Source organism: Vidua macroura, chromosome 12 (genome assembly GCF_024509145.1).
Source record: "Vidua macroura isolate BioBank_ID:100142 chromosome 12, ASM2450914v1, whole genome shotgun sequence".
NCBI lineage: Eukaryota > Metazoa > Chordata > Aves > Passeriformes > Viduidae > Vidua > Vidua macroura.
Window position 1 is genome coordinate 16,070,153 of NC_071582.1, and position 17,226 is coordinate 16,087,378.

At 45.2% G+C, this 17,226-nt stretch overlaps 1 protein-coding gene across 1 annotated transcript in view; it reads left to right on the forward strand.

Moving 5' to 3' along the window:
* Positions 1 to 2,299: 2,299 nt before the first annotated feature.
* SLCO3A1 (solute carrier organic anion transporter family member 3A1) overlaps positions 2,300 to 17,226 on the forward strand; it is a 138,433-nt gene continuing 123,506 nt past the window's right edge. Inside the window, exon 1 of the mRNA XM_053988417.1 lies at positions 2,300 to 2,813. Coding sequence (XP_053844392.1) covers positions 2,640 to 2,813 — 174 coding nt within the window. The 5' untranslated portion in view covers positions 2,300 to 2,639. The remainder of the gene's footprint in view (positions 2,814 to 17,226) is intronic.

Here is a 17,226-nt window from a genome sequence, read left to right on the forward strand (position 1 = left end):
GAGGAATTTTTCTAGAGGAAATAAGTGTGAGTATACAACATAAATAAGAGAAAAAAAATGCAGGCATTCTGTCTCTTCTGGAGAGAAACAGAACTGAAAATTGTATTCTGCTGCAATAAACCAAGCAACCAGATGTTTCAGATAATTAGTATTAAAGTAAAATTTTTCTAGCAGCTGTTTTCCTTGTGAAAGACAAGCAGTGTATCAGCCCGGACAAACTCTTCCAACAGGATGTCTAAGATGTGATCAAGACACATGATGTCATTTGCATATATTTCATATATATATATATATATATATATATTCTCAAGAGCTTTAAAGCATTAACTTGAATATTGGTAACTGCAGTAGCACGTGCAGAAGTTTACTTCTGCCTCCAGCTATATACTCAGTGAGCTAGATGAGTTTTCAGAGCTTTGCTGTCTTTAGCATCTAACATAGAGCAGCCAAAAGATGACTGGAAAGACCAGCATGCCCCAAAAATGTGTATTGGTTCTGTCGGGTGGGTTTTTTTTTCAGGAAATTTTAAGACTTCCTCTAGCACAGCTCTGTATGTTCAAGTATTTTAAGAGACACCACTCTGGTTTCACCTATTTAAAAGTCTGTGAGCTTGTCCGTCCTGTTTATCACGCACTACAGCATCCACCTGGAGCAAAGCATCTGTCTAGCCACGCTAATTGAATTAGTCTGTGAATTTACCCATCTACAGATAGAGACCTTGCTGGCTTCCCAACTTCAGGATTTTTACAGAACAGGTGCCTAAATAAACATCTTAGGAAGGAGATGAGCACTTTTGTTGTCTAAAGAGATTTCCAGAACACTTGCCTTTTTGGGGTTTCTTTGGTGGAAGAACCAGTTTTTTCAGGATGGAAAACAAACACCTTATGAACTGGCAGAAACCTGTATGGAAGAGCCAGTTTCTCATGGCCTCATGCAAAAACCGTGGCAGCTGAGCCCTCAGGTAGCTTCTAATGTGCATCTTGTGAGCCTTGCAGTGTCTGGAGGACTGATCTGTATCTCACTAAAATTAAGACCACTCATCTACAAGCACCAGACTGTTCTCCTCACTAATTATTTGATAATGATGCCTCAGGCCATTAATATTGGAGACTGTGTCCCTGAGGTGGACCGGACTATTGACTCCTGTTGATGTGGCACAGACCTGCTGGAAAAGCTGAACAAGACAAAGTTCAGCATGGGAGGGACCTGTTGGCAGCTGATGAGCGAAGGGCAGCAACTGAGTGTGCCAGGCCTCTCCATTTTCTTTCCAGCAGTGGTTTGCTGTTCTGCAATGGGCACCAGCTGGACTCAGTAAAGATTCATCAGTCTGTCTGATGAGATTTTCAGCATTGCATTTAATAAGGTTACTCATGTAACAATAGGCCAAAATAAAAAGCCCCCAAGAGGTGATAATATTTTGGGAGAAGAAACTCAAAAAGAGTACGGGAAGAAAAAAGGAGTTAATTCAAAATATCAGTTCTCTTGACTTTCTGCTGCTGACTGGTTTATGCTTTATAAATTAGAATGGTCCTAAGTTCCATTTTCAAAGATATCTTCTGAGGTGTTCAGGAGCTTCAAGGCCTCAACTACCTTTGAAAATGAAATTTAGGATGCAAATCATGGGGTATTTCTGAAAAATGTAACCTGTGTTTCCACAAAAAATTCTTCCTCTCAAAGGCCGTGGGCATCCCAGTCCTAAATGAATCATGGATTTAAAGTTCCATATAACTTGGAGTTTAATAACACAAGGAAGTAGAACAGCAGCCCCCTGTGTGGATCCAGAAATGAACAAGAAAAGTGCATCTGAAGAGTGAAACAGATCAGGTTTTGCAATTACGCTGACAAGGAATGTGATCCGTAATAGTAGAAGTGAAGATTAGTGGTTTTTAAGAGAAGATATCTCTTGAAATTAGAACTCGAGGTGGGGCTGGCCACAAAGGGCATCACTGAAGGCAGGTGCCAGGGACACGAAGCATGGCCAAGGCCGGCGCACATGGCAGCGGCGGTGCGACGCAAGTCACGTCCAGCCGCTCATTTCTTCTGACGTTTAATTTTTGTGGGGCCTCCGTTTCCCTTTGTAAAGGGGCCCCTACAACCGAATGGAACAGGGGACACACACCGGCAGGGCGCCGGCCGGGCGGATGAGGGGGCATCCAGCCCTCCACCTGCGGGGAGAGTCCCCGCTGCCGGCGCCGCGCGGGAGCATCGCCGCTCGCTCCGATGGCGGGTGCGCGGCCGCCGCCGCGGGGCAGCGGGCTCGGGGCGGGCACTGCGGCCGCTGCCCCCGCCGTGCCCACAGCCCGGGACGGGGCCGCCCCGCCCGCCGCGGAGCCTCCGCCAGCCCCGGCCCCAGCCCCAGCCCCTCGCGTTCCCCGCCCCTCGCCGGCGGGGACGCGGATTCGGCCTGCGCGGAGCCGGCGGAGAGAGGGAGCGCGGCCGGGAGAGGGGAGGGGAGAAGCGAGGAGGCGGCGGCGGAGGCGGCGGCGAGCTGGCCATGGCAGCAGCCCGCGGGCGGAGAGGCAGCCGCGGGTTGCCGCTGTGATTGGCACCCCGAGGAGGAGGAGGAGGCGGAGGAGGAAGGCTCGGAGCAGCCGCGGGGCCCGCCATCCCGCGGCGGCGGAGCGGCGGTGCCCGGGAGGATGCCGGGGAAGCGGGGCTCGGCGGGCGGCGGCGGCGGCAGCGAGCTCCCGGGGGCCGGCGCGCCGCGGCAGCGCAGGCGGCGGAGGAAGGTCTCCTGCTTCTCCAGCATCCAGCTCTTCCTGGTGTCCGAGTGCGCCCTGATGCTGGCCCAGGGCACGGTGGGAGCCTACCTGGTGAGTGCGGCCGTTCCGCAGCCCCCCGCGCCGGCGGGGCTGAGCCGCGGGCGGGGTGCGCGGCGGAGCGCAGGGGAAGTTTCCCCGGCGCCGGGGCGGCTCTGCGGGCAGCCCCCCAGCCCGGGGGGGGGTCAGGACAGCCCGGCGTTCGGCGGCTGAAATGACTCAGCAGTGCCGAGGGGTCACCCACCCGCTGCCGCCCAACTTGTGCGGCCGCTCCGCGGGACTCCCGAGCGCCCGGAGCGCGGCCGTGCCCGGGGCGGGCTGGCACCAACGCGGGTCTCCGGCTGGCCGGGCACTCGGCTCCAGCACCAGCCTTTCCGCTTCACACTGAATAAATACCGGCAAAAGCTAGTGGGGCATTTATTTCGTGCCTCCCGCGTTACCGCTTTTCCTCATCCTCTTAAGTGATGCAGCGGTGCAAAGCGCAGCAGCCCCGAAAGTCCCGGTGCTGGGTACAGAACAATCCAAATAAGACTTTAGCACTAAATCTGCATAGTGAGATGTGGTGTCAGAAGCAGAAGTGTAGTACAAGAGTTGGGAAGATGTCCATACGGCTGTACTTGTGCCTTGAAGTGTACAGCCTGTGGAAATGTTCTGCTTCCAGCAGATGTAAGTGTATAGTTGATTTAAATTTCTTAAAATAGCTTGCTGGATTTGAGAATTATAGTTTCCATGGAAAAGAAATGTATTCGTAATCTCTGAGGCTTTTTGAGGCCATACACATAATATATTCTACAGTAAATGTAAGAACTCTGCATTTGGTACTTGCATTCAGTATTTAGCATTGCTTCTTTCACATGCTCAAACTACTTATGCAAATTTGTACTGAACGTGATCTATAATTTTTCAAGGTATGTGACTAAACTAACCATGTTAATATTCCCTCTTAATATGAAATGGAAATTAGAATTCATCTCCATATAATAAAACATAAGTTTAGTTTGAAACATAGTTGTAATTCCAAAGAAAACTGCATCACATCTGATGAGTTAAATTCAGCAGTTCTATACCCTAGGTGAGTATATGTGGATATAACTAAATTTGTAGGAGCCTGACAGGAACATGCCTGTTTTATGTGAGTAACACCTTAGTAAGTAAATATATTGTTTCCTATGAGCTACTTGCAAAATGAGCTGTCAGTGTGAATGAGTGTAGGATAATCCTTCCTCAAAGTAATAGCCAAGGAAGAGCCCACGGGTGATGTCACCCAGTGGGCACCGGTGTGCCGGGAATGTATGGATCTGCTAGAGGACTGTATATCAGCACGCTTCGCTGGGGTGTTTGAACGTAGGATCGGCAGCATTAGTCCCTAGCGTGGCATTTCCCTCAAATTCCTTTGCATTGCTCACTCCTCGCCAGTTTTGCATTTCTTTTCCTGTTTTCCCCAACTCCTGGGGCGTGCTTTGTGCAGAGTGTTTTCACACACCCCAGCCCCACCGTCTGGAAATGAGCGCTGCCATTCCCAGAGCCCTCCCTCCTCCAAGGGGTGAACTCAGCGGAGGTGCTGCTGTCTCTCTGCTCTCTGCCTTTCTCCAGGTCTATGTCCTGAGCAGCAGGGCAGCGTGCCTCATGGCCAGCGGGATCCACAGGCAGTAACAGACAACTGGGCAGTGGGGGAAAAGGAAAAAAAAGCAAACTAAACTCAAAACAATCCCTAGCATGCATAAGCAGTGGCCCAGCTGCAGTGGGCAAGTGTTCCCTTGTTCCCTTGTATAATTTATCTGCCATCATTGCAAATACCATGAAGCTCTTCATACAATGAACAGATGGAAATGTGGAATTGTCATTGCAGGGTGAATCTGTGCTCAAAGCAAATCTGCCCAGCGCTCTGCTTACAGGTGCTGCAGGGGAGTGAGAGCAGGAGCAGCAAAGATGCTTGCTGGAAAGCACCGAGGACTTAATCGTTTTTACAGACCAAGTGTCCCGTGGGGCCAGGTGCTGTTCTCGGGTGCTGCCATGGGGTGGAATCAGTGGAGGCACTGCAGAATTGCCCAGGTGTAAATGCAAGTGGATATTCATTTGCTCAGGCTCCTGGGATGAGTGGGGCTCGGCGGTGGCTGCTGGGCTGCTCCCCGAGGGACAAATTAGCAGGTGAGACAAAGTGGAGAGCGCAGAAAGACAAATAGGGAGATGCTGCATAGGACAGGCGCAGTGTGTAGTTCTGGGCAGTTGAATAAACTACTAATTTTAGCCTGTCAGCAGTGAGGGAGTTCTGTATTGTAGTTCTGCTTTCCTTGGCCACATGTGTGATTTTCCCTAGTTATTTGTAACTCAGGAAGAGAAACCTTTTTTTTGCCTTATACGGTGACAAGTTGGTTTCCTCAGATTTTGTCTTGTTCTGCACAGGGAGACCACAAGGGCAGAAACTCAGCTTGTTAAGAAAACAAGCCAGGGGCTTGGCTTTTCAGGAGTGATTGAAGAGCTCAGTCTAGATTGGGCTTCGCTTTCATGTCAGTACATTTAGAAGTTGCTATTGTTACTTCTTTTTAGAGATGTAAAAAACCTCCCCTTTTCCATGTTCACTGTGCAATAGACTAGCAGCAACCACTTGCATACATGTACAAAGTATACATTCATTCATTATGTGGTTTTTAAGCAAGGATCATTCACTTTTATTTGTTCATAAAACATTCTGCTTGCCAGCAGGGCTTTATAAATAATAAATGCTGATAAAAATCTATATAAAGTCCAATTCTTTTCCCACAGAACTCAGCAGTGAAAATACCCCAGGATGCCAGCAGTAGATGTCTGTGTTTAAATAGTGCAGCGTCTCTGAGGTTCTTCATGTGAAGTTTTAGGGAGTATTTGATCAATGTCACATTCCAAAATATTTGTCTATTATTATGCTTGCTGTTTGCAAAATGCACATGTTCCAAAATTACTTGGTGCCATATCCTGCATAGTTTATGCAAATATAAGCCTGCGCAGTTGCTTTAATTTCTGGGGCTGCTGAATACACCCTATTATTTGCATATTCGTGTAAGGTTTTGTGTACACATTTATTTGGCTTCATCTAATTACTCCTGCGTGCTTTTGGAAACTTGAATTTCCCAGCAACTGCAGCGGCAGTGGGGAAAATGCTGCTTGTAGTCTGCAGGCATTCCTGCTGCAGAAGTTACTCAGGATTTTTGCAGCAACTTTTAAAAGCCCAGCTGATTTCCACCTGCAGTTGCTCTCCTGCAGCGCTGGGCAGTGGATTAAAGAGCTGAGGGTGACTGGTGCAGATGGCACCAAGAGGGAAGGGCTGGAGCTCTGTTCTCCAGCTGGAGCCTTGTGCCTTTCGGGTGGATGCAGCAGTGTGATCAGTCATGCCAGCCGTGCAGCGATGAGGATTTTGATAAGGCTGATTCACATACCTTGGCAACACTTTCCTGCCTGTCTACCTCCCTCCCCATGAATTCCTACATGCACTATATTTTGGAATATTTTTGCTGGTAATAACGTTCCAAGTGCTCCTGACGGGTCGTCGCTGAGGCATTTCATCACCCTGCCAGTCAAATCTTGTGCCTAGCCAGTGGTGGAATCACTGCTTGAGCAGAAGGCAAAGCGCTCTCTCTTTGACAGCCACAGTCTGTGGAGCAGGAGCACAGTTTAATTTCTCTCCATGGCCTTTAGCCTTGACTTGCTCTGGTTCAAACTGACCTAGTTGCAAGCATCCAACATCTGCCAAAGTCATGGGCTTCTTTAGATAAAGGGCATGCATATGGGAAGCGCGTTGGGAGCCAGTTCTGTGGTGTGCTCTGGGGAGCTGTTTTTACAGAGCTTTACTGAGCTGTATCTGTTTGCTACAGCTTTGAATGCAGCTATTCATGTGTTTTATCAAGTGATAGAGGATGACTGGCCTGAGCATGGGATGGAAAGGAAAATAATTGGTCCCTCCCAAGGAGGGTGCATTGGTGTTTGCGTGGGAATGAATGCCAAATTGTTTCTTGTTTTGCTGAATGAAAACTTTTTGAGCCATGCTTAACTTCCTAGGGAGAGCTTTGCCCATGCAGCAGTGTTTGACTGCAGCCTGCAAAAACTCTCTTAACTAAGTGTCTGCAGTAAAATTAGTGCTGTGTGACTCCAGGTGAGAGCGTGTGTGTATGTGGTCTCTGAGACAGCTTCCTTCTGTGTCGTTTTATTGCTGCTGGGGTTTGAGATATCAATGAAAATCTTGAAATTCCATCTTCAGGAAAAAGATAAGTGTAAAAGATAAATACAGAAGTTAATGGCCAAAGGGTTCCTGCTGGAGCAAACAGAAATAGGGGCCCTGTGTGATGCATAGCTGGGAACTGCGGGGTTAACAGCAGAATTTGGCTCTTGTATTTTTTAAGTTGTTTTGCTATGCAACCCCTTCCTCTCAAATACAACAAAACAATACTGTGTTCTGTGGCACAGACCTGATCAAACCCACCTTGAAATCTGGCAAGATCTGCATGGAGGATGTCATTAAAGTCAGTTCTGGGAATACTGCAGTGCTTCAGAGCTTTCTGTTGTCCTTGGTGCTGCACAATAGAATTTGCCTCTGTGTATTTGCAGTCTGAATGGATGGAGTGGGAGAAGTGTCACAGGTGGGGAAACTGAGGCAGAGATTAAGAGCTTGATTCTTTTTCTGAAGCTATTGATAAAGCACTTGATTGGTTGGCAGCAGCAGAGCCTGAATGGCTTAGGCATGGGCAGACTTAACTACAAAAGTAGTTTTTCCTTTTTAATTTATTATTGTTTTTAATAAAGTATTTGTTTTTCTTGAATAAGATTCAGCTTGAAAATACTGCTGCCTTTTTTTTCTCTCCATCCTCAGCCATGCTGAGTAATAAATTAGCTGTAATGTTCATAATTTATTTGTCACTGGGGTAGTTAAAGGGGAAGAAACTCATGGAGTGAAAATAAACGTTTTAGTGGGGACGAGTATTGCCAAGTATTGGCTGGTTGTTGCTTACCATTTATTTTTCCTTACTATATCTTTGCTGGCAATGTTATTTCTGGAAAGTTGTTTCTAGTGTGCCTTTCCCATTAGAGAATATTGTCTGTTCTGCAGCTGAGTTGCACAGAAAGTTATTCTAAACTAGCTCTTTTGACTACATTCATATTTCTTCTTGAAGAAGCCTTCTGATATATTTTTGGATCTCTGACTGCAGGGTGGAGCAGAAACCAGATCCAGCTCTGGGTTCTGATGCTTTCAGGTTCCTGTGGGGTGTGAATCGGGAGTGTGGCATGGACACATTAACCTAAAAACTTTATTTAAGTTATAAATTCCAATCCAATTGTGGATTTTTGAGTATCAAGAAAACTTGTAACTGGCATATATGTGTTGATTAGGAGAAAGGGTTTTTTTTTATCTGCTACTAATAGATGAAACAGTGTGGAGATAACATGCTTATCTCTTAGATTATGTGTTATATGCAACTTACAACCTGATGTCTTCCTGGTTAAATGCATTTAAAGGCAAAATGCACTTGATGTCTAAATGTGGACTAATTGATTTTAGTGTTTTTGTTATTTTTTAGCAGAAAGTTTGGCAGTTCTTAATTTTCTCTGTAAGGGCCAAGTGATATTTGTAGGCTCTGAAAGAAGGACAGTTAGAAATGCTATGGTCCACTATAAAACCGATGTCTGATTTCTTCCAGAATCCCTCTAGCTCTTGCAGGGTGGCTGTGTGACAGGCTCTGAGTGGTTTAATGGCCTGCAGTATTCCTACAGCTGAGGTTTACAGGGATCCTGAATTAGAGCAGAGGATGCACTGGTCTGAAGGGCTGTGCCATTCGCACTTAGGAATTTCAGTAGTGTGACTTTTAGTGGTCCTGTAGCCCCTGTCCCGGAGAGAGCTCAGTGGAGCTGTGATCCCTCCCCTTCTCTGCAAGGCAGAGCAGATACTCCCTGCTGCCCAGAAAGGGGTGTCTGTCAGGTTTGCATGGGCTTTTTTGTCCCTTACCTTCAGGATATTGCAAAGGACCAAAAGCCAACTTCTGTCCTGCTACAGCGGTGTAAATTTATTGCTTCAGAAAGGTTATTCTGCAATTCATCAAGAAGAATTTGTCCTCTGTGTATTATAATCCTTACTTGTAGGCTGCTTGGTCTCCTGCTTTTCCTTCACAGGAAGATCAAACAATGGCAAGCTGTTTAGTGGGTGAGGTTGCACCTTGGATGAATTAGTGTAGCTTCGTCTCCTGATCAACACAGATGAAACTACAAGTGTTGTATTTTAAGCATCATCCAAAGAAATTTAAATAAACGTGATAGTACCTTGTTTAGTAACTCCTTTAAGCGCTCCAGTGAAGTTTGGAAGACTTAATTTTTCCTATTGCACAGAAAAATGGGCCACTGAGTTTGATTTACAAGGCTTCATTATAACTCTGCAGCAAAACCAGGACTAGAACCCCAAGAGTCCCATCTCCAGGTCACCTTGGAACAACCACTAGACACTCTGTGTCTTTGTAGATAGGCAGTGCAAAGCAAAGAGTTGTGCCTGCTCCACAGAGTAGGGATTTCACACTGCCCTGCTCCATGAGCTGTCAATAGGATCAGTAGTGATTGCAGGATGTTGAGGAAGCTCCTGGAGTGTCTGTCACTCCTTCCATCCATGCTGGGAGGGCTCTGCCCTGTTATGGGAAGCATTCTGTAGTGTTCAGAGAGGTGGTCCCTGCATCCAAGCTGTTTCTGTTTGAGAGGAGGGGGAGAAGGAGTGTTCCTTTTTCCCAGATGTTAAGCAGATATGCAGTCGTAATCATACCGAGGTACAGACTTAGAGCACAGGTCTGGATCTGCCTCCCCTCACTCAGCAAACTAGGAGACACCTCAGAACTAAAATCAGATTTTCTAAGCTCTCCACTTAGCAAGTTTTTTTCCCAGCCTTATTCTTCATTTGATGTGCTTCAGCATTTTACCACCTGAGTATTCCTTGCTGAAGTGAGACAGGCAGCCCCCTCCTGCTATTGCACGGTGCCCACTGTATTGAAGATCTTTTACTGAGAGCTTCTGTTGCAGCAGTGCCTGAACACAGGCAGTTATTTTAGATGACTGGAGTGTAAAAGCAAAATATTTATTTCTGGTTTGCTGGAATGTTTATCATCCTTGTTATTTTCAAGAAGAAAAGGAATTTGCTTTGGTTTCTGTTTTTCCCCTCTGTTGCCTCTCCCTTCATAGTAGCCTTTTGAAACCTCACCAAGCAGCCAGCTGATTTCTCTGTATTTTTTTAACACCATTTTGGTGTCTGCAGCTATCACTTGGATGGTTTCTGCATGTTTGCAGGCACAGTGGCTCTTAGATAAGTGGCTGTGAGAGCTGGTGTGGGAGCACAGGAGTTATTTCATGCTACATCTGTTTCCTCGGCAAGGATTGCTGGAATTGGCTTATTTTTAATATTTAAGTGTCCTTTTGAAATACTTACCATGCTGTCTGCTGGTATAATTCATAATTCCTTAGTTTACTGAAAGTGGAAAAAAACTTAAAATTTCATTTTATGGTGATCCATCAAATGACAGTGAAGTTTTTGACAGAACCTGGATAATCAGTTGTATTGAGGTCTTCATGACTCACCCAGTTTCTGAAGCAGCTATAGCAGGTTTGTTTTTTGGTGCTTTGATGTTTGCATCTGAATCCAACATTTTCTTTAGTGTGTGTTTTTTTTGGTTTTTTTTTTTTGGTTTTTTTTTGGTTTTTTTTTGTTTGGTTTGGTTTTTTTTGTTTGTTTGTTTTTTTAAGGCAAATACAAACTCTGCCATAAGGAAACTGAAAGAAAGTTCGGCTGTTGAGAAGAGGTGTGTGGTGTAGGTAGAATACAGAAACCTTTCAGAAATGTTTCACTTTTTATTTTCAGAAATGAATAGTGGTATATTTGTGGCATACTTTTTTTTTTTTTTGTCTCCCACTGAAAGACTTCTGGCTGAATTGCAATCAGCATTGAGTTTGGGTCAGTATAGAAGAAACAGCCTTGAAATGTGTGTTGCATGTGTGTATTTTAGGATGATTAATTTTAATACCTGGAGAACTGCATGAAACAATGTGGAATTGCTTTCCTAAAACAGAGGAATTACTCTATGAGTTTATGTTTAAGGTAAAAAGGAAGTATTTTTCCTGGAGTCTTCTTGGAATGTGTGTTAGATGGAGCTAACCTATGGAGCACCTATGTTCAAACACAGCAGGGCCAGAGGATAGTGGTGGGCCTGTTTGCAGAGTCCTGAGCTTTCTGGAGTTTCAGATTTATTTCATCCCTTTAATTCTCCAAAGGAATAACAGGCAGGGAGAAAACATCATAACTTAATAGTTTTGCAACCTGTCCTGTTAAACAATGAATGGTATTTGTTTTCTCTGTTGGAACTTTACCAGGAAGGGCTGCAGAAAGATTGTCTGGAGTTCTTGTTTTTTATTTCTGAAAAGGAGGATATGAAATAGTTGCTACCTCTTTCTACTTCTCAGCTTCATGCAAACATAGTTTGGCACATCATTAGCAGGAGACCAGAGATTTGCTTGGGAGTGTTTTGGTGCTGGAATGGATTAAACCTCACGCTTTGGCTTGAAAGGAATCTCTGAAGGAAGATGCAGGAGGACCGGCACGTGCATTGCTTGGGACAGTAGCAGGGCAAGTCCCTGCACCTCTGAAAAATACCACATGTGCCTGTCTACACTGAGAAATGCCAAGAGAGAAGAGGGCAAGCATTTAAAACGTTCCAAGAGAGAAGCTAAAATACTGACTGAAAGAAAATTATTTTGAAAAACATGAAAGGGGAATGCCCCCAGTGGTGTCCTGCTGTTTCTTGTGCCCTGCTAATGAGTTTCATCTGCTGGAAACATGCTCACTTCTCATCCTGACATGGTCTGAGTGTTGTATGATAATGCATTGAGTTGCCATATTAAGGATGGATTCTTTGTTACCCAGTAATTTGGAAACAACAGAAAAACAACAGTAAATAACTAAGGTTTGATTTTTAAAGAGGAGACGCTTAAGACTTTCAGTTTCTCAGTCCTACAGCTTGCTTCTCATCTTCTCACTGAGCTGCAGGAAGAGCTGTAATTGTTGTGACTTAGGAAAGCTATTTTCTCCAAGTTATTCTTCAAGCTTTAACTCTTGTTCAAGGATGTTCACCTTGCTTGGTGAGATGTTAGGGTGTGTTAACCATGGTCTGCAGCCAGGTCACTACCCAGCTTCTCTCTCACTCCCTCATCAACACAGAGAATGAGATGAAAAAGCTTGTGGGTTGAGATATAGCAATTACTGTCAGGGATAAAACAGACTTGACCTGGGAAAATTAATTGTCATCGCCCATTAAAATAGATTTTGATGTTTAAAACAAAGCCAAAAATCAAAACACCATATTCCCCCCCATCCCACCCCCTTTTTTTCCCCCCCGGACTCTCTGGGAGTATGTCTCTGTCAGATCCTCACTGTGCTCTGCCGAGAGAGCATCCACCCTTGCCATGAGCTAAAGTAAATCATTAATCATGTTTGAGCACTGACATGCTCTTTGCAGAAATGTTGGCTGCCACTGGGTAAATGGTTTCCCTTTTGCTTGGGTCCTGTCTGCACTTGGTGATCAGTCACTGGTTTTTGTGGTGTCCCACTGGGCAGCAAGGTTCAGCCCAAGGAGAAGCATGTCTGTGTGACTAAAACACGGTGGTGTTCTTTCTGTCCTGCAGGCATTGTCTGTAAAATGTGATTTTTGTGGGAATTACCCTTCCCATAGCCTATGCCAAATGCTCTAGCTTGTGATAGAGAAAGTGCTGGGCATACAGGCCCTTTTTTGATAAATAGTGGGCAGTGTTTTTAGGGTGTACCAGCAAAGGAAAACTGTGGGTTTTGTTTTTGTCTTGTCTAGGATACAGGGCTGAGAGTGGTTAATTACAATGGGCCTTTCAGCCTCTGCATGAGATGCACACTTTGTTTCCTGCTGCCTATAGCTAGTTATAATGCAGGTCCTTATGTCTGAAGTCAGTGCAGCTGCTGGCTGAGGGACAGGAGCTTCAGCTGAAGGGATGCCTTGTCTAGGGGTGCTTGTTTGTGAAGGGCAGTGATGGCTGTTTGGGTGATCCTTGAGATGGTCTCATCCAAGGTTCTCAGTGCAAGAAATGCCCACTGAGCTCAGCTGTGTTCCTGCAGGAACCTGCCTTGTCTTGTGTTCTCCAGCTTTGGTCCAAAGGGGGGTGCTTGGATCACAAGTTTCTATTTTTGATATCAAAATGTGATACCAAAACCACATGGCTACTTGAGCCCTTGGGTCACAAGATGCTAGTCTAGGTTGGGTTTTGGGTTTTGTTAGTTCTTTTTCTATAGTCTGTGGTATTTAATACTATTAAAAATTGTAACTCAAGGGAGCTGCTTAGGGTTACTGAAAAGCTGTCTCATAGTCTTTGGGATTCAAACCTACCAGCTTCAGAGAGCTTGAGAGCAACAGCTGAAAGTATTCAATATTCCATGGAGCTAGATAAACCATTCACTTCCATGAGTTAATTCACTTAATTGAGGCCTCTTCTGCATTGACAAATCACTGTGTGAATGAATGGATTCCAAAATCAGCCTGGGAGTTATTTGATGGCTATTGAAGTTAAGCCACACTAGCAAGCCATGTGCTAGAGGCACAGTTTTGTGGGTTTGCTGTGTCATTTGGCACAACTGCACAAGCTTTCTCAGATGCTGGCCCTGTACAGAAGTTGAGTGTTTTCCATGGATTAGGATGCATCAAGGCTGCTGTGTTGCACTTAATCTCAGTTCTTGCTCTTTCTTAGCAAGAAGGCTGAAGTTTCAAATATCATCTTGCTGTTTCTTGTGGAAGCATTTGAGCCTTATGGTGTAGCCTCCTGTATTTTAGATGGCATTCATTGATTTGAATTATTCAGCTTAATTCAATGCTGGACAAGCTTTTTGCCAGAATTTTTGTTTTGCCTTTTTATTTAAATAGATCCCTAATGATTTATTGTAGTTCTATATAATGACTCTTGGGAAATACTGGATGCAGCCACTAGAATCAGTTCTGTGTGTTTTCAGATTGCAAACTTTTGAAATCTGTCCCTTGTTGTTATCTAAGTTTTCCAGATACTCCCACATTAATAGACTGCACCTCTGGTACCTGTGGGCAGGTATCCAGTGAGCAATTGGTTAGCAGGCTAACAGCTGGGAGGTGAATCTGGATGCAGAGTTCTCTCTGGGATTTGGTATAATAAAGATGTATGTTCTCATGCATGGAAGTTTTTTTTCCCAGGCTCTCCTACAATCTTTCCAGCTCAATACTTCTGTATTTCCATGTTCAAATGGACTTGCTCTGAGTTGGCATTACAATTTGAGGGAGTTCTTGGCCAAAATGGACAAAAATGTTCTGCAAATAGCTGGTGGCAAAGTGTGGTCTTCTGGTTTAGCTAACCTGGCCTTTTGACATGGATGGAGTGTGTCTGGTTACTTCAATACTTGTACTCAAGTTATTGTTGATCAAGTCTTTATAGATTCCTGTTAGGCATCACACTGAGGCTTCGAGGAATGGGATCTTTAAGGGGCGCACAGAACTTTGCTACAGTGGAAGTGCAAATGAAACTAAAATGACATTTGATTTTTTCTTTGTTTGCCCCCTCTACTTCATAATGCATAGATTCAGACACTTTCAATTTGATTCTTGGCATGCTGATTGTGTTCAGAACTCTTGGTATCCAGACGGTGTCACAAAATATTAGGTTCATGGAATGTTCCAGGAGTCCTGTCACTGTGTATTTCCCTGACCTCCTCCTTGCCCCCACTGTGAGGCAGGTGAGAGATTAAATGATGGAGGAACAGCAACTTGATTCCTCTGAACCAATACTGGTGAGGTTGAATCTGGTGATGGTGGCATCTTGGCAGGAACAGAGGAGCACTCCTGCCACATGTGGATAATGTTTTCAAGCCAAGCTCTTACTTTGTAGCTGGCTGTCCAGACCTGTCATGTCCAAACTGACTCTTTTCATCAGTCAAGACTAATATTCGTGCCCAGAGAAATCTGGATTTATTTGCATTTGGACAATGTGACATGTGGCAGACTTGGGAGATGACAGCTTAGCCCATGGGGTAACTCTTGTTGGCTGAGGAACAACTACTATTTTGTATTTTGTGGTGAAGGTGCAGACCAGGCATGCTTGGGCTCATCTCCTGGCATTGTCATGGACACCTCCAGGTCTTTGGGCTTTCTCTCTCAATCAGCAAATGTGCTAGCTGTGTTATTGTCAGGTTCCGTGGTCATCTTGTGGTGTAGGATGATGGGCACTGAGCTGCTCCAGTGATGGTAACTAGGATGAAAGAGGCCCCCAGGCTTGAGTCCTGAACCAGGTCTCTAGCAGTTATAATAACAGGCTGAATTAAATTAATTAATGGGATGGTAATTTTGTGCTATCCTACCTGTGATGATGCAGCCTTGTTGCTGAATGGTATCCCTGTTTCCTTCACACCTGTCTGAAATGTCAGGGCTGAAACATTTAGCCTTTTGCTGTTTGAGACTTCACTGGAAAAGACTGCTTGGGGCTGCTTTACTCACTCTTTGGTAAGTGATGGATTTTAAAAGAGCCTGAGGGTATTATTTTCAAGGATGTTTTCTGAGCCATACTGTCATTGACAGAAGTGACTTACTCCAAGTGTCTCTTTGAAAATGGGACTCTTGTTCCAAAGCCACTGAAGTGCTTTTGAAAAATATCCTTCCCTGTTACTGACTGCAGTGGACTGTCTCAGTGGTGTCTAGCTTCTTTTAAAGCAGGCCAAAATTAGAGTCTAAATGTTATGTGCCTGGCTAATAAACTGTATTGTAATTAGTACCTTGGGGAGGCAGGAACCAGGGAGAAGCTGAGTATAAAAAGAATTAACTTCATGTAGAAGCTGTCTGCAAAGGATGAGTGAAGAACTGGAAGGAGATGAAAACATGGGATTCGCAATGGCTGTGGAGGTTGAGAGAACCCAGATTGGGAAAGTTCAAGGAGAAAAGAAAGAGTGCTCATGTTGGCTGCAGTAACCATTAGTGAGTCTCTGGCTTTGTGTTGAATGCTGAATAGAAAACCATTCCCACTCTCTAGTGCCTGAATGATGAATTCCTCCCAGAATTTGCTATGTCCCTAGGAGCAGTGATCCTCTATAGGAACCCCTCTCCTGTTGTGCTTTGGCTCATGTCAGACTCTGATAGGTAAATAGAAGAGGTGGGAACTTCTGTTTTCCTTCTGTGTGCTCATTAAAGTTTTTCAGGGTCTGGTGATTCTGCTGTACATAGATTTAAGATCACCTTCAAGCCATGACTCGCCTGCTTGCACCATGGCCCTCCTTGCTCACCTCCCAGCCTGCCTCTCCCTTTAGTGGGAAGATTGGCAGCAGCCAGCACATGGCTCCTGTTTGTACCCTTGTCACTGTGCAGAGACAATGTGAAAGGAGAAATGAGTTGCTTGTGGGCAGCTTTGTAGGAGGGTGTTACTTAGCAAATAAGCAGGATGACACGGACAGTGCTTGTGTGGGCTGCAGGGTGTGAGGTGGGGATAAGCAAGCAGCACATGTGGCTCTGGGGCAAGCTTGGGGTGTTGCTAGTTAGGTGCTAGAGTAAGACCTCAATTCCACATGCAGAAGTGTAATTCAATATTTCTTCTATGAGTTGTTAAAAAGTGCTGTGGAATGGCAGTACAATGTGGCCATTTTGCTGTTTCCCTTTTAAATGGCTTCTTATGTCCCAAGGCTCACTAAATTGAAGCACTTGATGCACTGGTTGATGGGAAAAGCCTCAAACTTCTCCCTAAACCAAGTTCCCATTTGCTGCAGCCAGGCATCCTTTCTGCTGGATAGGGAGTAGAGCAGGAGAGATATAAGCAGAGCCAGAGCAGAAGAGGAGAAAAGTAGTAGGACTTGTCAGAAAAGCTCCTCTCCCAGTATATAGCCTTTATGTAATCACCAGTGTCCTCCAACCGTGAAAACTGAATTCAGCTTCCTTCAAAGCTCTTAGTAATGCTGCCTCAGAGTGTCCTGCCTGTGTCACTTCTGCCCTGATTCATGCCTGGCAGCTGGGAATACTTCAGCAACCAGCTCCACAGGCCTTGCTTCTTCATCTGCGCTGTGGCATAACTCAGGTGCAACCCTCAGCCCCGAGTTCATCTCTTGATCATAAATTAACCTAACATGAAGCCCTTCACGTGACAGGTTTCCTCGTCAGGCTTGCCTTACGGTTTCTGTGTGGTAAGTGCCCTGTTTATAGTAGAAAGCCTTCTCTGCAGGCATGAAAGTGTTGTGTTAGGAAGTGTTTTATTGGATGAACAGGCAAACCTGCATTCAGTTGTGGAGGTGGAGAAGGGAGGGCGTTGCAGTGTGACAGCTTGGGATTGTGCTTCTCCAGTGGTAGTACATAGTCCATGTGACAGTATATAGGAAAGGGTTTTTTCCTGTTAGGAGTCTTCCAGTGACATGAATTTCATTTTCTCCTCTCAGCTGGAATCCAGCATGATGGTGCCCAGT